We start from the raw sequence: 22,002 nt of genomic DNA, 5'->3' as shown, positions 1-22,002 counted from the left end.
TGACAAGCAGTTATTAGATTAATAACTTAAAAGATCAATTAATAATAAGCAGGGACTAGTCTTGCAGAGCAGGAAGTCTAAAGGGAGAGATAAATATAATTTTTTTTTTTTTTTTGAGACGGAGTCTCACTCTGTCGCCTAGGCTGGAGTGCAGTGGCCCGATCTCATCTCGGCTCACTGCAACCTCCGCCTCCCGGGTTCAAGCGACTCTCCTGCCTCAGCTTCCTGAGTAGCTGGGATTACAGGCGTGCACTACCACGCCTGGCTAATTTTTGTATTTTTAGTAGAGACAGGATTTCACCATGCTGGTCAGGCCGGTCTCAAACTTCTGACCTCGTGATCTGCCCACCTCGGCCTCCCAAAGTGCTAGGATTACAGGCGTGAGTCACTGTGCCCGGCCAGAAATGTAATTTTTTTTTTTTTTTTAAAGAGGAAGAAGGAAGCTAAGATGATGCCAGAAGCTCAGATGGTAGCCAAGTGGCGGAGGACGTGGGGAGCTGGAGCCATTGGGCAGCCACAGAAGGTGATGTCTGGGCTGTCAAGCAGGAGCAAAAGGCCTCTCCGCAGGAAGGTGGAACGTGGACTCAAGGCAGAATGTGGCAGGGAGAGTAGGTAGAAGGCTGTTCCAATATCCCAGAGGATTGGGTGTGGAGGGGAGACCTGAGGGAGAGGCCAGTGGGGACAGGACACGTTTAGGGTGGGCAGGTGTGAGTCCTCTGTAGGCTGAGGGGCAAGAGCCACCAGAGGTAGCAGGAATAAACGCAGGTTCAAGGGGATGGAGAGAGCAGATGTGCGGGAGGAACTGGCCTGCAGCTGAGGGGCGCGCCTCTTCATTCACTCATGCGTTCAGTCAGTCACATTTGTCGAGTCTCTGTTAGTTGCCAAACACCATGTTAGATCCTGAGGGCCCTGTGGTTTCAAAGCCTGTGGTCTGTAGGTGCAGCAGCAGGCAGGCAAATACGCCAATGCAGTATTGAATACCTTGGGGAATTCTGCAGACCGATTATTACCAGCACCTCCGCTCTCTTTCTCAAAGTAGGCTAGTTTGGGCAATAAACATAGGGCCACCAGAGCACTAGGTGAACAGAGAAGAGGGCGCTCAACAGGAAAGGCTCCAGGGCAGCATGAGTCCCAGCAGCTCCCTGGCTAGTGGGAGGCGGACACAGATGCAAGTCTCTCCTATCCAAGGAAGACTCTGGGAAGAGCTGAAAGAGGTGATCAAACACTAGTTGTTTTCATACATGTGAAGACACAAAGGGTAGCTCATTCACATGGGGCATCTGCTTCAAGCAGGGGCAGGGCATGTACAGGGGAGATGTGGCTAAGGGCAACCCTGGGATGCAGGAGCTCCCCCACAGCCAGGACTCCTTCCCACCTCCCCAGGCCCAGCGTACAAGTACTGGGCTGAGTGAGCACCGATCACAGTGTTCTGGAAAACACTCCTGAGGTCGTAAGGGTGGCAGGGCCAACTCAAGAGGGTCCAGAGGAGAAAAGCATTTGCAGCAGAAGCTGTGTGGAACAAAACAGAAAGCCATCTGGGAAAGAGGAGGCAAGTGATGACCAGCCTGGTCTGTGGTAGAGGGCAAAGGATCCAGTAAGGAGTGGCCAAGCAGCAGCCTGGGGCAGCGGGGCACACCCAGCAGATGGATCATGGAGCTAAGGCTACCAGTGAGGGAGCTTTCCAGCTGGCAGGCTGGGGTACTATAGTGACGTATCCCTGAGGTTCCAGGGCCAGGCAGCTGAAAAGGAACATGAGCAGTTCAGACTGCCCCATGGCTAGTGGAGCATGGAGATGATATGGAGATCAGGAATACCCTAGGTGAGAGGGATGGGGGAGCAGGAGGATGGAGAGGAAAGACAGATTTCTGTATCGTTGGCTGACAGAGCAATGCTGTTAAACAATGCCCTGCATACACGCTCCTGATGGACTGCAGTTAAACTCTGAGAGTATTCAACTCAAAAGAAAAATTTCAGGCCTGGCCCAGTGGTGCACGCCCATAATCCCAGCACTTTGGGAGGCCGAGGCGGGCGGACCACCTGAGGTCAGGAGTTTGAGACTAGCCTGGCCAACATGACAAAACCCTGTCTCTACTAAAAATACAAAAATTTGCCAGGCATGGTGCTGTGCACCTGTAATCCCAGCTACTTGGGAGGCCGGGGCAGGAGAATCACTTGAGCCTGGGAGGCAGGGGTTGCAGTGAGCCAAGCTCATGCCACTGCACTCCAGCCTGGGTGACAGAGCAAGACTCTGTCTCAAAAAATAAATAAATAAATAAATAAATAAATAAATAAATAAATAAATAAATAAAAAGAAAAGTCTCAGCAGACAGTTACCTGTCCATGGAGGTACAGGCTGCCTCTACCCGTCTTCTTCACCACCCAGAACCAATCACGCCCTGGCCACCCAGGTGGAGACTGGGGGTGCAGGGCAGGACGGAATCCAAACCACAACACAGTGGAGGATGTGGGGAGCCCTTCAGGAACCCGCAGCCAGAGCTCAGCCACTGAACACAAAGACAGGACACAGGCTTGGCAGACTGGCCCCTGTAGTGCACCATTCTCTAATTTTGTTCAATCTCAGAAAATATTATAGTGAAAAAGTGTGGCAGGGAGGGGCAAACTCTCCCCCTTCTTCAAAGGAGCACCTGTTCTGTGACTCAGCAACCTGCCCTCCTACTGCTGGACTAACAGGGTCTATGTACTGTAACCTGATGCATTTTCCACGTCTTTCTACCACGTCTATGTGGAAACAGGGAGAAGGGCTGCCACCTCACCCTCCAGACCTGCAGTAAAGTAGTTTATAAGACAAAGGGTCAAGCACTGGAACACATGGCATTTTATGTACCTCATCAGTACGAGACAGAAGTGCTAAGGTTTTTAACTTTAACCCAGCAAACAGCATCAGAGTTGGTGTACGGGCAGAACCTCCTGGAACATGAATGCAAAGGATTGAACCCTGACAGGCAAGGGCAGAAGACGTTAGTATGGTATGTTAATATCTACCATTAACACATTTTCATACCACCATCTTTACTTGGAAAAAAAGGCATACTCTCTCATTCATGAAAAGAAAAACAAAAAGATACCTGAGGTCTCTTCCGTGGATTCCATCGTACATAATAGTTTACCCACAATTCCAAATGACTCAGACTAGCAACAGGATATAACACATGGTTTTCATAATTCACAAAGAAGGGATTAGAAAACTCATCTAGCTGGCTATTGATATACGACCATAAAGATATCGTCTTTGTATATACATCCTGAAAAACAAAAAAGAACATTGGAAATAAACTTTTCTTCGTATCATCAAGAATTAGTATTACACCAAGAAAAGGACTTGAATAATGAAGTGAATTCAAACGCTGAAAACTTCATGAACATTTACTAGGTCCCAGCCCCACCTTCTTCCCACTCATGGCCTGATGGCGGGATGAATGAAAACGCACTGCTTGCTGTCCTGGAAAAACATATTGCTGAAGTTAGGTAGCATCTGACAACTGTGGCTATGGAAAGGCAGAGTGAGAACTTTCTAACAACCACAGGATGACAGGGTCCACCAACAACAAATGCAATTTTCAATTCTGGTGGAAGGTTTGCTTTTGTGGGCTGGGCACAGTAGCTCAAGCCTATAAGGCCAGCACTTTGGGAGGCCACATTGCGAGGACTGCTTGAGGCAGGAGTTTGAGACTAGCCTGGGCAACACAGTGAGACTTTGTCTCCACAAAAAATAAATAAATAAATAAATTTAAAGATTAGCCAAGTATAGTCCCAGCTCCTCAAGAGGCTGAGGTGGCAGAATTGCTTGAGGCCAGGAGTTTGAGGCTGTAGTGAGCTATGACTGTGCTGCTGTACTCCAGCCTAAGCAATAGAGCAAGACCCTGCCTCTAAAAGAAAATAGAGCTTTTGTGACTCCTTTTTTTTTTTGAGATGGAGTCTCATTCTGTCACCAAGGCTGGAGTGCAGTGGCACAATCTTGGCTCACTGCAATGTTGGCCTCCCAGGTTCAAGCAATTTTCCTGCCTCAGCCTCCCGAGTAGCTGGGGACTACAGGCACACACCACCACGCCCAGCTAATTTTTGTATTTTTTGGTGGAGATGGGGTTTCACCATGTAGCCCAGGCTGGTTTTGAACTCCTGACCTCAAGTGATCCTCCCGCCTCGGCCTCCCAGAGTGCTGGGATTATAGGTGCAAGCCACCACGCCCAGCTGTGACTCTTAATATTGAGAAATGAGAATAGACTTTACAGTTAAGATTCCTTGTGCTGGAAAATCAGAGCTATCTGGAGGAAAATGTGCTGTGGTGGCAGGCTGGAGAAGCTTTATAAAGACAAGTAAATATATTACTAAGTTATCTCTTCTTCCCCTAATTTTGTAGTACACTATTCAGAAACACTGCACCTACTTGCATTGCTCATCTGAACAAAAACACCCAAATGTGCAGGCATGGTGAGGCAGGTAAATATTAAACAATGGATCAAGCACGACAAAGTCAAATGAGAAAATGGCAAGGCCAACAGCATTTTCTCCCATTCTGCTGCTGACTTCCCATGAGCTATCTAAATACAGGAACATTCAATTAGGACCATTTCAATTTTTATACATTTATTTATAAGAGAGACACCAACAATAATTCAAAGGATCTGGAAGAGCTAAAATAATCCTGAAAAAGAACAAAGTAGGAGGACTCATACTTCCCATTTTCAAAACTTTTCACAAAGCTACAGTAATCAATGCCAGTGGTGCTGGCGTAAGGACAGACATGCAGATCAATGGAACAGAACAGAAAGCACAGAAATGAACTCTCTGACATTTACGGTCAACTGATCTTCAACAAGGGTGACAAGAAAATTGAATGAGGGAAAGAAAATCTTTCCAACAAATGGTGCTGGGACAGAAAGCCAACACACAAAAGAATGAAGTTGGATCCTTAATTCACACTGTATACAAATGTTACCTCAAAACGGATCACAGACCTCAATGTAAGAGCTAAAAGTATAAAGTTCTTAGAAGAAAACATAGGAGCAAATCTTCATGACTTTGGGTTAAGCAATGGTTTCTTAGATATGATACCAAAAGTGTAGGCAGCAAGAGAAAAAAGAAATTGCACTTTATCAAAATTAAAACATTTTGTGCTTCAAAGAACACCCATGAAGAAAGTAAAAAAAAAAAAAAAACAAAAACCCATAGAGTGGGATAAAATTTTTGCAAATCATGTATCTTATAAGGGACTTGAATATACAAAGAATGTATAAGGAACTCTTACAACTCCATAATAAAAAGGACAAACAACACAATTTTAAAATGAACTAAGGATCTGAATACACACTCTCCACAGAAGATATGCAAATGGCCAATAAGCACATGGAAATATGCTCAACATGATTAGTCGTTGGGGAAATGCAAATCTAAAACCACAACATACCACTTCCCACTCACTAGGATGGCTATAATTTTTTAAAAAGGAAAATAGTAAGTGTTGGTGAAATGTGGAGAAATTGGAAGCCTCAGACATTGCTCGTGTGTGCAACTGCTTTGGAAAACAATCTGGTAGTTTCTCAATAGGTTAAACATAGTTGCCATATGACCCGGCAATTCCACTTGCAGGTATAAATGAATGAAGGCATATGTCCACATAAAAACTTGTACATGAATGGTTATAGTAGCATTATTCCTAAAAGCCAAAATGTGGAAACAACCCAAATTTCTATCAACTAATGAATGGATAAACAAAATGCAGTCTATCCATATAATGGAATATTGCTCAGCCATAACAAGGATGTATTGGTACATAGATGAAGCTTGAAAACGTTATGCTAAGCGAAGGAAGACAGTCATAGACGTTCACCTATTGTATAATTCCATTTCTATGAAATGTCCAGAATAGGCAAATCCATAGAGACAGAAAGCAGATTGATGGTTGCTAGGGGATAAGGGTGGGGAAAATGGGAAGTAATTGCTACTGAGTATGCCATTTCTTTTGGGGGTGACAGAAATTTTATAAAATTAGGCCAGGCACAGTGGCTCACACCTATAATCCCAGCACTTTGGGAGGCCGAGGCAGGAGCATCACTTGAGGCCAGGAGTTTGAGACCAGCCTGGGCAACATAGCAAGACTCCCATCACTACAAAAAATAGAAATAAAAATAAAGAAATTTCATGAAATTAGATATTGGTAATGGCAGCAAAATATGTGAATATGCTAGAACCATGAAATTGTACATTTTAGATGGGTGAATTTTACGGTATGTAAATTATGTATCAAGAGAGCTCATTTAAGAATGAATTTTGCACTCCTCCTCTCAAAAAAAAAAAAAAAAAAAGATAAAACCATGGTTAAAAGTCTATATATGAACTTCATTCTTCTGTTTCTGGTTTTATTTGTTTTAAATGGCTTTGAGATATAATTCACATAACATAAAATCACTCTTTTAAAAATGTTTTTGTTTTTATTAGGAGGTTAACAAGTCCCCATCACGCTGGGCCTGCAGCAGTGTGGATTTTACTCTAACTGCAGTGGGAAGCAGGGGAGAGGCACATGATCAGATTTCAGTTACTGAATGCTCCCTCTGGCTGCTATGTTTAGAATGGACTACTGAAGGTCAGAAAGAGAATCAGGGAAGCCCATTCCTGGGTTTCTGCCTTAGTCCAGATGTGAGACAGTAGGGGCATGAGACAGTAGGGGCTTGAGCTAGGCTTATAGCTGTAAGGCAGTTAAGAAGTGGCAGATTAAGAATATACTTTGGGCCTGTAATCCTAGCACTTTGGGAGGCTGAGACAGGTGGATCACCTGAGGTCAGGAGTTCAAGAGCAGCCTGCCCAACATGGCGAAATCCTCTCTCTACTAAACATACAAAAAATTAGCCAGATGTGGTGGTGGGTGCCTGTAATCCCAGCTACTCGGAAGGCTGCGGCAGGAGAATCGCTTGAACCCGGGAGGCAGAGCTTGTAGTGAGCTGAGATCGTACTACTATACTCCATCCCGGGCAACAAGAGCAAAGCGCCATCTCAAAAAAAAAAAAAAAAAAAAAAATATATATATATATATATATATACACACACACATATATATACATATATACATATACTTTAGGACAAGGTCAGCAGCATTCACCAAGGGACTGGGTGTGGTAGCCAGAGTGAGGGTGAGGGAGGAGTGGAAGCTGACTCCTGTGTATTTGGCCTTGGCATCTGGATAGCCAGTGGTGCTGTGTACTGAGTAGGGGAGGAGCAGGAAAAGGCATTTAGGTCCCTGAGGCAAGACAAAGTCACCTAGAAAGACAGAACAAGAGTTGAGGGGAGAAGAGGACCTGGGACTGGGCCCAGGTGACTCCAACTTTAGAGACTGGTTAAAATGGCAGCCAGTCAGAGGAGACTGAGCAGGGGAGGCCAAGGAGGCAGGGAAGAGGCAGGACAAGGTGGGGTCACAGAATGAGGGTGCTGTCAACTGTGGGGACGCTGCTGAGAGAGGGGGAGGTGGGTGTTACTGACAGACTGTTTTCTCCTGAATTCTATATTGTCCTAACATACTCGGCTCACAGGCAGTAGTCCTTGTCTATTAACGGGACCATACTCCTTAAGTTGCCTTTTTCCAATGTCTTCTCACTTTTGACCACGTCTTTCTTCTATCCCACACTGAGGAAAAAAGAAAGAGGCGAGACGCAACTCTGAAAAGTTTGGTAACTGCTTCTTTACTACTTTGATGTAAAAAGTGTTAGCTTGCTACCTACAGTGGGCTTTTTGGCTAATCGGCAGACTCCATTTCCAAGGCCTTCAAGTACAATCTGGCCAACACCACAGAGGACGAAAAGCAGAATCCCACAGCTTTGGAGTTGGTGCAGTGGAGACTACATGAACTTGGAGTCAGGAGGTCCAGGGTCTAGCACTCATCTACTCCTGAAAGAGCCATGGGCTCGCTGGGTCCCAGCCCCCCATGCCTAGAAAGGAAGGGGCTTGTGTTAGATACATGCAGTGGGGCTGGCCAGAACCCTGGGAGTGCATTTACAGTCAGCAATAGCACCAGAGCACAGTCCTCCCTCCCCTCAGCCCTCCTACAGTGGCACTTCCTAGAAGAGGTGCCTGAGCCACACGGAAAGCAACAGACAAGGACGCAGTATACTTACGTCTTTGAATCGCTGCTGTTCACAGTTGCACAAAAAGGTCCCAAAAAGACAGCTATAAAGGTGATCCAAAATTGTAATCAAGAATAGCTCATTAAACTCGAATGCTGAAGGAAACTTAAATGAAGAGAAAAACAAGGTTTAGTCATAGAGTCCAATTTCTAAAAGTAATATTACTTTTGTATGAAAGACAGCGAAACTATAACATGGAATATAGTCAAAGATTTAAAGGAAGACTGAGCCCAAGTAAAGTTCAACTACCTACAGTTTTAAGTCCAAACTTATAGATCTGGCTGAGAAACAACCAGAAGCAACTCAATTTGTTGTACTCAATGCCCAGAAAAGCTTATGTAGCTTCCACTTCTCACCATGGCGGTAGAAGAGAGCCCTGACTCACCCTTCTGCCAGAAACATCTAGCAAGCTGGATACAATGTAAGAAATGACTGTTTTCAGACATTGGCAACAGGCAGTACTGGACTGTGACCCTGAGAGAAGGGAAACAAATGAGGGGAGCCCTGCTATTATGCCAGCTTCCCCGCTGCAGCCACATCCCAGGCTGGGGGTAGGGGGAGCAGTAGATCCAGTCATAACATGTACCCAAAGTGACTCAAGAAGAAATAGAAAATCCAAATAGCTCTGCATCTATTAAATAAACAACTCCTAGTTAAGAACCTTCCTGCAAAGACAACTCCATGACCATACAGCCCTGAATTCTCTTTTTTTTTTTTTTTTTTTGAGACAGAGTCTCACTGTGTCCCCCAGGCTGGAGTGCAATGGTGCCATCTTGGCTCACTGTAAACTCTGCCTCCCGGTTCAAGTGATTCTCCTGCCTCAGCCTCCTGAGTAGCTGGGATTATAGGCACACGCCTCCACGCCCAGCTAATTTTTGTATTTTTAGTAGAGACGGGGTTTCACCATGTTGGTCCAGCTGGTCTCAAACTCCTGACCTCATGATCCACCCGCCTCAGCCTCCCAAAGTGCTGGGATTACAGCACCCCTGACTTCTTACCAGTGTAAATGACCAAGCTGAACCTGGCAACATATTTTAACAAGGTAATACAACATGACCAAGTGGGGTTTACTTTAGGAATATAAGACTGGCTTAACATATGAAAATCTATGTTACAAAACAAATCAATTACTGTAATTCACCATATTGGCAGAGTGAGGAAGCAAAACCACAGATCATCTTGATAGTTTTAGGTAATTCTTGATGGGGTTTTGCAGAATTCCAATGAAGACTATTACCATTGCCAGCAGGTTCTAGTCAGTAGCTGGCGTGTTGTGGCCATGAGATGATCTGGAAGTGATAATAATCACCATAACAGCAGGCATGTACTGAGGGCTTACCATGTGCCAGAACTAATGTAAAAACACAGTAAAATATTCATCACCTACTAAATGAAGCAAAGCCAAACAGTACTACCCAGCATACTGGTATTTAAGTCAGTTTACTTAAAAACCTAGTGTTCAATCAGAGTGCTGTGTGCACACTATCATTACAAATCTTCACGTCTCCAGAGTGATCATATCAGGATCACTGGTAGACAAGTTTATTTTTTAGTTTAGCTTTACTACTTTACTAGACTAGCAACAGGCTTTTCTATTAGAACAATGGTCAATCCAGGACTGTCCAAACTCCACCTGAAACTCTTTTCTTCACCAGGCTATTACATTAGCTTAATTAAGGAATTACACTCAGATACCGTGGATTAAGATTTGCTTCTCTCTCCATCTTAAGGATTGCTCTCATAGAAACACACAACTCTCTTCTAAGGAATCCCATCAGAATATTACTGCTTCAGAAACCTGTGGAAACTAACTCTGCTGGTTCTTACTGGCATCCTTGTTCTTAGATGAACTAAATCAACGATGTGATGTCTCTGGCTAAAATGCTAACAATTTCTACTGGTTAATCCTTTCTTGGAGCCTTTAAGATTGCCCCTTGCAACTCTGACAGTGGCCTCACATTTCAAACGGCTATCTTTCTCTATTTCTCTCTCTCTCTCTCTCTCTCTCATTCATGCATTTATTTATTTAAGACAGGGTCCCACTTTGTTGCCTAGGCTGGAGTGCAGTGGTGCAATTGTGGTTCGCTGCAGCCTCAACCTCCAAGGCTCAAGCAATCCCTCCCACCTCAGCCTGCCAAGTAGCTGGGACTACTGCCACAACCCAGCTAGTTTTTCTTTCTTTCTTTTTTTTTTTTTTTTTTTTGTAGAGACAAGGTCTAGCTATGTTGCCTAGGCTGGTCTTGAGCTCCTGATCTCAAGTGATCCTCCCACCTCAGCCTCCTAAAGTGCTGGGATTACAGGCATGAGCCATCGTGCCCGGCTCAAATGGCTATCTTTTAAAAGGCCAGGCACACTATGTCCAATCTTCCCAGAACTTCTCTATGCTGCTTAGTTATGCCCTATTCATAAATTATTGGCACCACAGAATTTGTGAATTGTAAGCAAATATATGACATTTTTGTGTACTGAAGCCTTATTAAATCAAGGATAGGAGTGAAAGATCCAGGGTTTTGTCCTATATTTTATAATTCTCAAACTTTTAAAAATAAATGTTTATTAACAAGATAGCAAATTACTGACATATTTTCAAGCCATATAAGTGCTATGAACTGAATATTTGTATCCCCCCAAAATTTCTATGTTGAAATTCTAATCCCCAAGGTGTAGTATGAGGAAGTGGGGCCTTTGGGAAGTGATTAGGTCATGAGGGTAGAGCTCTCCTGAATGGGATTAGTGCCCTTTTAAAAGAGGCCCAAGAGAGCTCTCTTGTCCCTTCCATGATGTCAGGTTACAGTGAAAAGACAGCTAATCTATGAATCAGGAAGCAAACCCTCACCAGACACTGAATCTGCTGGGGCCTTGATCTTGGATTTCCCGACCTCCAGAACTGTGAGAAGTAAGCTTCTGTTGTTCATAAACCACCTCAGCTTACGATATTTTGTTACAGCAGCCCAAACAGACTATGACAATGAGTCTTCATTCCTAGCCCCTGAGCCTGCATTGTAGATCTGGGAGCTTGGGAAGGTGTGTTCTAGAGTCAGTGACAACAAGCCTTATTCTGACCACTGGGTACCAGATATGGGAGGTCAAAGTGGGCAGGGCTCAGTCCAAGCCCATCGGTACCCATGAAAACTGGAAAACAAAGGCTCCATCTACTCATGTTGGGTCAAGGCTGCCATTTGTACTCAGGGGTTGTCATGGCATTAAGCTCAACTCAGAAAACAGCTCAATGAGGGAAACAGTAGCAGGTGGAGTAATACAAATGAAAGATTAGGTCGCTACAATTCATAGTTTGTTTTGGCCTCTTCTCCTGAAAGCTGTACCTTTTACCTAAAAGTATGATTTCAAAAAATACATAGCACAGTAATCTATAATAAAATTCTGCACCTTTTTTTTTATTGTTTTAGAGACAGGGTCTCATTCTGTCACCCAGGCTGGAGTGCACTGGTACAATCATACTTCACTGTAACCTTGAACTCCTGGATTGAAGCAATCCTCCTGCATCAGCCTCCCGAGTAACTGGGACTACAGGTGCACACCACCATGCCTGGCTTTTTTTTTTTTTTTTTTTATACTTTAAGTTCTAGGGTACATGTGCATAACGTGCAGGTTTGTTACATACGTATACTTGTGCCATGTTGCTGTGCTGCACCCATCAACTCGTCAGCACCCATCAACTCGTCATTTACATCAGGTATAACTCCCAGTGCAATCCCTCCCCCCACCCCCCTCCCCATGATAGGCCCCAGTGTGTGATGTTCCCCTTCCTGTGTCCAAGTGATCTCATTGTTCAGTTCCCACCTATGAGTGAGAACATGCGGTGTTTGGTTTTCTGTTCTTGCCATAGTTTGCTGAGAATGATGGTTTCCAGCTGCATCCATGTCCCTACAAAGGACACAAACTCATCCTTTTTTATGGCTGCATAGTATTCCATGGTGTATATGTGCCACATTTTCTTAATCCAGTCTGTCACTGATGGACATTTGGGTTGATTCCAAGTCTTTGCTATTGTGAATAGTACCACAATAAACATACGTGTGCATGTGTCTTTATAGCAGCATGATTTATAATCCTTTGGGTATATACCCAGTAATGGGATGGCTGGGTCATATGGTACTTCTAGTTCTAGATCCCTGAGGAATCGCCATACTGTTTTCCATAATGGTTGAACTAGTTTACAATCCCACCAACAGTGTAAAAGTGTTCCTATTTTTCCACATCCTCTCCAGCACCTGTTGTTTCCTGACTTTTTAATGATCGCCATTCTAACTGGTGTGAGATGGTATCTCATTGTGGTTTTGATTTGCATTTCTCTGATGGCCAGTGATGATGAGCATTTTTTCATGTGTCTGTTGGCTGTATGAATGTCTTCTTTTGAGAAATGTCTGTTCATATCCCTTGCCCACTTTTTGATGGGGTTGTTTTTTTCTTGTAAATTTGTTTGAGTTCTTTGTAGGTTCTGGATATTAGCCCTTTGTCAGATGAGTAGATTGCAAAAATGTTCTCCCATTCTGTAGGTTGCCTGTTCACTCTGATGGTAGTTTCTTTTGCTGTGCAGAAGCTCTTTAGTTTAATTAGATCCCATTTGTCAATTTTGGCCTTTGTTGCCGTTGCTTTTGGTGTTTTAGACAAGAAGTCCTTGCCCATGCCTATGTCCTGAATAGTATTACCTAGGTATTCTTCTAGGGTTTTTATGGTATTAGGTCTAACATTTAAGTCTCTAATCCATCTTGAATTAATTTTCGTATAAGGAGTAAGGAAAGGATCCAGTTTCAGCTTTCTACTTATGGCTAGCTAATTTTCCCAGCACCATTTATTAAATAGGGAATCCTTTCCCCATTTCTTGTTTTTCTCAGGTTTGTCAAAGATCAGATGGCTGTAGATGTGTGGTATTATTTCTGAGGACTCTGTTCTGTTCCATTGGTCTATATCTCTGTTTTGGTACCAGTACCATGCTGTTTTGGTTACTGTAGCCTTGTAGTATAGTTTGAAGTCAGGTAGCATGATGCCTCCAGCTTTGTTCTTTTGACTTAGGATTGTCTTGGCAATGCGGGCTCCTTTTTGGTTCCATATGAACTTTAAAGCAGTTTTTTCCAATTCTGTGAAGAAACTCATTGGTAGCTTGATGGGGATGGCATTGAATCTATAAATTACCTTGGGCAGTATGGCCATTTTAACGATATTGATTCTTCCTATCCATGAGCATGGTACGTTCTTCCATTTGTTTGTGTCCTCTTTCATTTCACTGAGCAGTGGTTTGTAGTTCTCCTTGAAGAGGTCCTTTACATCCCTTGTAAGTTGGATTCCTAGGTATTTCATTCTCTTTGAAGCAATTGTGAATGGAAGTTCATTCATGATCTGGCCCTCTGTTTGTCTGTTACTGGTGTATAAGAATGCTTCTGATTTTTGCACATTTATTTTGTATCCGGAGACTTTGCTGAAGTTTCTTATCAGCTTAAGGAGATTTTGGGCTGAGATGATGGGGTTTTCTAAATATACAATCATGTCATCTGCAAACAAGGACAATTTGACTTCTTCTTTTCCTAACTGAATACCCTTGATTTCTTTCTCTTGCCTGATTGCCCTAGCCAGAACTTCCAACACTATGTTGAATAGGAGTGGTGAGAGAGGGCATTCCTGTCTTGTGCCAGTTTTCAAAGGGAATGTTTCCAGTTTTTGCCTATTCAGTATGATATTGGCTGTGGGTTTGTCATAAATAGCTCTTATGATTTTGAGATACGTTCCATTAATACCAAATTTATTGAGCGTTTTTAGCATGAAGGGCTGTTGAATTTTGTCAAAGGCCTTTTCTGCATCTATTGAGATAATCATGTGGTTTTTGTCTTTGGTGCTGTTTATATGCTGGATTACGTTTATTGATCTGCGTATGTTGAACCAGCCTTGCATCCCAGGGATGGAGCCCACTTGATCATGGTGGATAAGCTTTTTGATGTGCTGCTGGATCCGGTTTGCCAGTATTTTATTGAGGATTTTTGCATCGATGTTCATCAGGGATATTGGTCTAAAATTCTCTTTTTTGTTGTGTCTCTGCCAGGCTTTGGTATCAGGATGATGTTGGCCTCATAAAATGAGTTAGGGAGGATTCCCTCTTTTTCTATTGATTGGAATAGTTTCAGAAGGAATGGTATCAGATCCTCCTTGTACCTCTGGTAGAATTCAGCTGTGAATCCATCTGGTCCTGGACTTTTTTTCGTTGGTAGGCTATTAATTATTGCCTCAATTTCAGAGCCTGCTATTGGTCTATTCAGGAATTCAGCTTCTTCCTGGTTTACTCTTGGGAGAGTGTAAGCGTCCAGGAAATTATCCATTTCTTCTAGATTTTCTAGTTTATTTGCGTAGAGGTGTTTATAGTATTCTCTGATGGTAGTTTGTATTTCTGTGGGGTCGGTAGTGATATCCCCTTTATCATTTTTTATTGCGTCGATTTGATTCTTCTCTCTTTTCTTCTTTGTCTTGCTAGCGGTCTATCAATTTTGTTGATCCTTTCAGAAAACCAACTCCTGGATTCATGGATTTTTTGGAGGGATTTTTGTGTCTCTATCTCCTTCAGTTCTGCTCTGATCTTAGTTATTTCTTGCCTTCTGCTAGCTTTCGAATGTGTTTGCTCTTGCTTCTCTAGTTCTTTTAATTGTGATGTTAGAGTGTCAATTTTAGATCTTTCCAGCTTTCTCTTGTGGGCATTTAGTGCTATCAATTTCCCTCTACACACTGCTTTAAATGTGTCCCAGAGATGCTGGTATGTTGTATCTTTGTTCTCATTGATTTCAAAGAACATCTTTATTTCTGCCTTCATTTCGTTATGTACCCAGTAGTCATTCAGGAGCAGGTTGTTCAGTTTCCATGTAGTTGAGTGGTTTTGATTGAGTTTCTTAGTCCTGAGTTGTAGTTTGATTGCACTGTGGTCTGAGAGACAGTTTGTTACAATTTCTGTTCTTGTACATTTGCTGAGGAGTGCTTTACTTCCAATTATATGTTGTCAATTTTGGAATAAGTGTGATGTGGTGCTGAGTAGAATGTATATTCTGTTGATTTGGGGTGGAGAGTTCTGTAGATGTCTATTAGGTCTGCTTGCTGCAGAGATGAGTTCAATTCCTGGATATCCTTGTTAACTTTCTGTCTCATTGATCTGTCTAATGTTGACAGTGGGGTGTTGAAGTCTCCCATTATTATTGTATGGGAGTCTAAGTCTCTTTGTAAGTCTCTAAGGACTTGCTTTATGAATCTGGGTGCTCCTGTATTGGGTGCATATATATTTAGGATAGTTAGCTCTTCCTGTTGAATTGATCCCTTTACCATTATGTAATGGCCTTCTTTGTCTCTTTTGATCTTTGATGGTTGAAAGTCTGTTTTATCAGAGACTGAGATTGCAACCCCTGCTTTTTTTTGTTCTCCATTTGCTTGGTAGATCTTCTTCTATCCCTTTATTTTGAGCCTATGTATGCCTCTGCATGTGAGATGGGTCTCCTGAATACAGCAAACTGACGGGTCTTGACTCTTTATCCAGTTTGCCAGTCTGTGTCTTTTAATTGGAGCATTTAGTCCATTTACATTTAAGGTTAATATTGTTATGTGTGAACTTGATCCTGCCATTATGATATTAACTGGTTATTTTGCTCGTTAGTTGATGCAGTTTCTTCCTAGCCTCGATGGTCTTTACATTTTGGCATGTTTTTACAATGGCTGGTACCGGTTGTTCCTTTCCATGTTTAGTGCTTCCTTCAGGGTCTCTTGTAAGGCAGGCCTGGTGGTGACAAAATCTCTAAGCATTTGCTTATCTATAAAGGATTTTATTTCTCCTTCACTTATGAAACTTAGTTTGGCTGGATATGAAATTCTGGGTTGAAAATTCTTTGCTTTAAGAATGTTGAATATTGGCCCCCACTCTCTTCTGGCTTGTAGAGTTTCTGCCGAGAGATCTGCTGTTAGTCTGATCGGCTTCCCTTTGTGGGTAACCTGACCTTTCTCTCTGGCTGCCCTTAAGATTTTTTCCTTCATTTCAACTTTGGTGAATCTGGCAATTATGTGTCTTGGAGTTGCTCTTCTCGAGGAGTATCTTTGTGGCATTCTCTGTATTTCCTGAATTTGAATGTTGGCTTGCCTTACTAGGTTGGGGAAGTTCTCCTGGATGATATCCTGAAGAGTGTTTTCCAACTTGGTTCCATTTTCCCCCTCACTTTCAGGCACCCTAATGAGACATAGATTTGGTCTTTTTACATAATCCCATACTTCTTGCAGGCTTTGTTCATTTCTTTTTCTTCTTTTTTCTTTAGATTTCTCTTTTCGCTTCATTTCATTCATTTGATCCTCAATCGCTGATACTCTTTCTTCCAGTTGATCGAGTCGGTTACTGAAGCTTGTGCATTTGTCACGTATTTCTTGTGTCATGGTTTTCATCTCTGTCCATTCGTTTATGGCCTTCTCTGCATTAATTATTCTAGTTATCAATTCTTCCACTCTTTTTTCAAGATTTTTAGTTTCTTTGTGCTGGGTACATAATTCCTCCTTTAGCTCTGAGAAGTTTGATGGACTGGAGCCTCCTTCTCTCATCTTGTCAAAGTCATTCTCCGTCCAGCTTTGATCCGTTGCTGGCGATGAGCTGCGTTCCTTTGCAGGGGGAGATGCGCTCTTATTTTTTGAATTTCCAGCTTTTCTGCCCTTTTTCCCCATCTTTGTGGCTTTATCTGCCTCTGGTCTTTGATGATGGTGATGTACTGATGGGGTTTTGGTGTGGGTGTCCTTCTTGTTTGTTAGTTTTCCTTCTAACAGTCAGGACCCTCAGCTGTAGGTCTGTTGGAGATTGCTTGAGGTCCACTCCAGACCCTGTTTGCCTGGGTATCAGCAGCAGAGGCTGCAGAAGATAGAATATTGCTGAACAGCGAGTGTACCTGTCTGATTCTTGCTTTGGAAGGTTCCTCTCAGGGGTGTACTCCACAGTGTGAGGTGTGGGGTGTTGGTCTGCCCCTAGTGGGGGATGTCTCCCAGTTAGGCTACTCAGGGGTCAGGGACCCACGTGAGCAGGCAGTCTGTCTGTTCTCAGATCTCAACCTCCGTGTTGGGAGATCCACTGCTCTCTTCAAAGCTGTCAGACAGAGTTGTTTGCGTCTGCAGAGGTTTCAGCTGCTTTTTTTTTTTTTGCTGTTGTTGTTGTTTAGCTGTGCCCTGTCCCCAGAGGTGGAGTCTACAGAGACAGGCAGGACTCCTTGAGCTGCTGTGAGCTCCACCCAGTTCGAGCTTCCCAGTGGCTTTGTTTACCTACTTAAGCCTCATCAATGTGGGCGCCCCTCCCCCAGCCTCGCTGCTGCCTTGCCGTTAGATAGCAGACTGCTGTGCTAGCAATGAGGGAGGCTCTGTGGGCGTGGGACCCTCCCGGCCAGGTGTGGGATACAATCTCCTGGTGTGCCCGTTTGCCAAGATCCTTGGTAAAGCGCAGTATTGGGGTGGGAGTGACCCGATTTTCCAGGTGTTGTGTGTCTCAGTTCCCCTGGCTAGGAAAAGGGATTCCCTTCCCCCTTGTGCTTCCCAGGTGAGGCGATGCCTTGCCCTGCTTCAGCTCTCGCTGGTCGGGCTGCAGCAGCTGACCAGCACCGATTGTCCTGCACTCCCTAGTGAGATGAACCCGGTACCTCAGTTGAAAATGCAGAAATCACATGTCTTCTGTGTCGCTCGCGCTGGGAGTTGGAGACTGGAGCTGTTCCTATTTGGCCATCTTGCTCCGCCCCCTGGCTATTTTTTTAATTTTTGTTTTTTGAAGAGATGGGGGTTTCACTATGTTGCCCAGGCTGGTCTTGAACTCCTGGCCTCAAGCAAGCAATCCTCCCACCTCAGCCTCCTGCATTGCTGAGAGTATAGGTGTGAACCACCATACCTGGCCCCAATTCTGCACCTCTTGAGGCTCAACAAAAATATCAATGACTATTAAACCTATCCATAAGAGTAAGGATTGTATTAAACTATGGATATCATAGAGTGTCTTTGGGAACCTTCTCTAAAGAGTCCCTCAATTATTTTTCCCTTAGTTTCTTTGTTCACATGCAGACTATTCAGTTCATTTTATTCTGCTATTTCTGACAATTTTACACTGCATAGTTTACGTTACAGTAGGCAACCTAAATATAATCTTTCATATGAATGCATCTTATACCTGCTATATATCTCATTCATTTGTTAATGAACTGATAAAGACTAATCATTGATGTCTCTGCTAATGCATTAACAATGTAATTTTAAAAGAAATTAATTATACACACATTTCACAGTCAGAATGTTAGAGCTGTGAGAGGTTTGTCCACTAGGTCCAAACCAAGGCCCTACTCCTCTATAGATTCTGCTGCTTTTGCTCCCTTTCAGAAGGTTAAGGAAGTACAGTCTCCTGCTGAGCAGTTCATCTAAGATTTGGCCAGATGTTAGAAATGAGGATGGGAATGAACTGCTAGTACATGGGATTAGACCAGGCAATCCAGGAATCTCCACACTCTGCCCCAGTCCAGAGCCTCTCCCACCCGCAAGGTCACTGAGGGAAATGAGTGTCCAAAAACCAATGGCACAGAGGAGGCTGCATAGCATTTTGCTGTTAGCTGGTGCGAAGTTCCCAAACCCCAACACACAGGGCCCTGGTAAACAAGGGAGCCATCTAGGGATCCCCTTCCCTTGAGCTGATCAGGCCCATTGGCTTCAGTTCAAAGTAGGTCATAAGGCCATAGTTCCTGCACTGTATTTTTTTTTTTTTTTTTGCTGTTGTTGTTGTTATTGTTGTTGTTTTCCCCCTCATCTCCAACATCTAAACCCGAGTTTGGTCTCCTATCCTTATGATAAGAGACAGTGCCAGGGCAATGGACCTGGAACCGGAGACAGAGACAGGCAAAAGAGAGTAGTTTCCCCAGTGCCTGCTGCCCAGCCTGGCTGAGGGTGGGGCTGTGGGGTACAGAACAAGTTAGGGGGCTGAGATCCAGGGTCTGGGCCTTCTCCTGCTGGTCATTCACCAGGAGCTCTGGCCTTGGCTGCTTCAGTCATGGGGAAGGGAAGCAGCCAGGACACTGCCGGTGATCTGCAGGGTTTCTACCAACAGCCCTGCTGCTCTTGATTGATTCTCCTGCAGCCTTATCACCATCAGCCATCTGCCTCCCTACTGCAGAAAGTCTGTGAAATACTAGGCCTGTTTCCCCACTGAGAGCTACTGTTACTGATGGCAGTGTGCGTTGGGGCAGAAAGAAGGTTGACAGTCACGATGCTGCCTGTGCTGTCCCGCTCCCCAGCAGCTCTGCCCTGAGGAGGACCTGGAGAACTCAGAAGATGGCTCTCTACCTTGAGTGCACACAGCCAGCCCCTGGGAACCTTCTTCCTGTGATCCTGGGGACAGGCTCAGGTGTGTGTAAAAGTTCCCCAGGTGATTCAGATGTGCAATTGAGTTTGAGAACCAGTGATCTAGCTTAGTGCTCCAAATGTGGTCCTGAGAACTTGTTAGAGACACCAATCTTCAGCCTCACTGACGACCTGCCAGTGCTCTGGGTGTGGGACCCAGCCCTCTGGTTCCACAAGCCCTTCTGGGGGCTGATGGATGCTCAACTTTGAGACCATTGCTGTAGACTAACACTGCTCAAACCTTAAAGAGCACACAAATCCCCTGGGGCTGTTATTGAAATGCAGATTCTGATTCAGTGGGACTGGGGCAGAGCCTGAGATGTCACATTTCTGATAAGCTCTCAGGTGATGCCAGCGGGTCACAGATCACATTTTCAGAGGCAAGGGAGCACAGAGACATACCTTTAGAAATAAGGAACAAAGGGGAGGGAGTCTGAATAGCCAAAGCAGATTTCATGGAGTCCTCAGGCCCTCACTTAGAAATTAACACTGACTTTTACACCCAGCTTCAACAAACTAATTGGGGTCTTACATGGTCTGATGGCCAGGTCACAGGTGATTAAAGATGGCCTGTTAGAGAGCTGGCCTGGGTAAGAGGGGCTGGTCCCAGAGGTAGGTATGCTGATGGTGCAGGTGAAAGGGCAGCAAACACACTCCACAAGCACAAAGGCTGGCCTGAAGCCTTACTGTTTTTTAGTGCCAGGTACTATTGCTAATTGTGTTGTTGCTGAGCCAGTAACAAAATTAAATGATTGTCATGTTCAGGTTAGGACAAGAAAGTATGAAACACATTTTAGAAAAATTGCATAAAAAGGTTGAACACAAAAAATGATTGCAGTGCTTCTAAAGGGATAAGCACCATTTTTGTGGATGTGAAATAGCTTATTCCTCCCAAATGTGGATTTTTTAACATCTTCAAACTGACCTCCATTCTTTACACTGCTTAGTGCCTGTTTTCATGTCTAAGCCATGTCATTTTTGTGCTTTTATTGGATTTTAAGAAAATAAGGGATTTGAATTGAAAAAAAAAAGGGGACTGGGGCAGAGTGTAGAGATTCCTGGATTGCCTGGTCTAATCCCATGTACTAGCAGTTCATTCCCATCCTCATTTCTAACATCTGGCCAAATCTTAGATGAACTGCTCAGCAGGAGACTGTACTTCCTTAACCTTCTGAAAGGGAGCAAAAGCAGCAGAATCTATAGAGGAGTATGGCCTTGGTTTGGACCCAGTGGACCAGATGACTGATAAAAACCATTTGCAAAGAGAAGTAACTTTTGGTGTGAAATTGGTTGTTTCTAATGTTCTGCTTATATTTCTAAGTGAATTAGAATCAAATTGTGTTAAATAATGGGGTCATATTTTACACAAATTCCTTTTGAATGAAACAGCGATAATAGTTTAATCTTTAAGATATATTTAAAGCAAAGACTATATAGAAATATATTTGAAATCTCTTACCTGTCTTGTCATTTGCCAAACACAATCAATAAACTGCAGAAATATAGGAGATCGGTCAGCATCAGCATGGTTGTCATTACCATGGCCCACTCGCTGAAAAGAAACAGAAGGTTAAACGTTTTAACCTATGTTATGGTCCTCTTGAAAGTCACTGTAAGTTGTCCAGTGGTAAGAATCATGTTTCATCGGGCCTAATAGAATTCCCGGCACGTAACAGGCACTCAAAAATGTCTATCAAATCGAAATGACTTCCATTACTTTTAGAAAACAAAATTTCAGTTTACAGCATTTTTACATGTTGATTGTTTTATAATTTCTCTTTAATATAGTTCATATCAAGAAAGTATAAGCAACTAGCTAGCAAACTTCAGTTAAAATGGTAGGGTCAAGACCAGCCACCACCCTAAGTGTACAGTGTCAACGTAGGATGCCAATTAGCAGTTCATAAAGTACATTATGAATGCCATTTTCTCTACAAGTATAAAAACATTTTTTCCATTTTTCAGAAATGTCAGGAAGTCTGAGAATCAAAATAATTAATGATTAACAATCCACAACTTTTAACCAATTCTTCATGACTCAGAGAACCCCAAGAACTCAATCTTGAAATGGTAAAGGTAGGGTCCTTGCTTAAGGCAGTCCAGTATTGTATTTCATATCTTTTGATACTTTATAAGTTATCAATAGATTAATACCAAAAGGTAAAAGATAGTATTCTCAAATACATAAATACAATTGCCAAAACACTGAAAATGCCACAAGTAAAAAGATAGCTGAAGGGTGAGGATTCTAAGAGAAGCTTCAAATAATATGACTATGAGCAAAAGGATGTGGGGAAAAAAACTCATTAAGAAAATACAAAGCAATCACATAGAAAGAGCAAAAATACTCTATGAAATTGCCACCTGGAAAGACACAAAAACAAAGAAATGACCAAATCAATATTAACATCTCAGAGTAATAGTGTATTGCTTTCTTTATAAAAAAAAATTTAATTGTGGCAAAATACACATGACATATAATTTATCATTT

At 43.2% G+C, this 22,002-nt stretch overlaps 1 protein-coding gene across 9 annotated transcripts in view; it reads right to left on the bottom strand.

The window, feature by feature from the left end:
- The window catches only part of MTMR1 (myotubularin related protein 1), a 77,898-nt gene that overhangs the window by 6,150 nt on the left and 49,746 nt on the right, over positions 1 to 22,002 (bottom strand). For all 9 annotated transcript variants that reach the window (XR_006695051.1, XR_012429794.1, XM_045383186.2 and 6 more), the window contains 3 exons: positions 20,971 to 21,063; positions 8,124 to 8,237; positions 3,087 to 3,263 (listed from right to left, as the gene is read on the bottom strand). Coding sequence is in view for 7 of the 9 variants with exons in the window: in XM_045383186.2 (XP_045239121.1) it covers positions 3,087 to 3,263; positions 8,124 to 8,237; positions 20,971 to 21,063 (384 nt within the window). In the remaining 2 variants the exon portion in view is untranslated. The remainder of the gene's footprint in view (positions 1 to 3,086; positions 3,264 to 8,123; positions 8,238 to 20,970; positions 21,064 to 22,002) is intronic.

Source organism: Macaca fascicularis, chromosome X (assembly GCF_037993035.2).
Source record: "Macaca fascicularis isolate 582-1 chromosome X, T2T-MFA8v1.1".
In the NCBI taxonomy this organism is placed as follows: domain Eukaryota; kingdom Metazoa; phylum Chordata; class Mammalia; order Primates; family Cercopithecidae; genus Macaca; species Macaca fascicularis.
The sequence above is the reverse complement of the archived record's forward strand: the minus strand, read 5'-3'. Positions and strand labels throughout refer to the sequence as shown.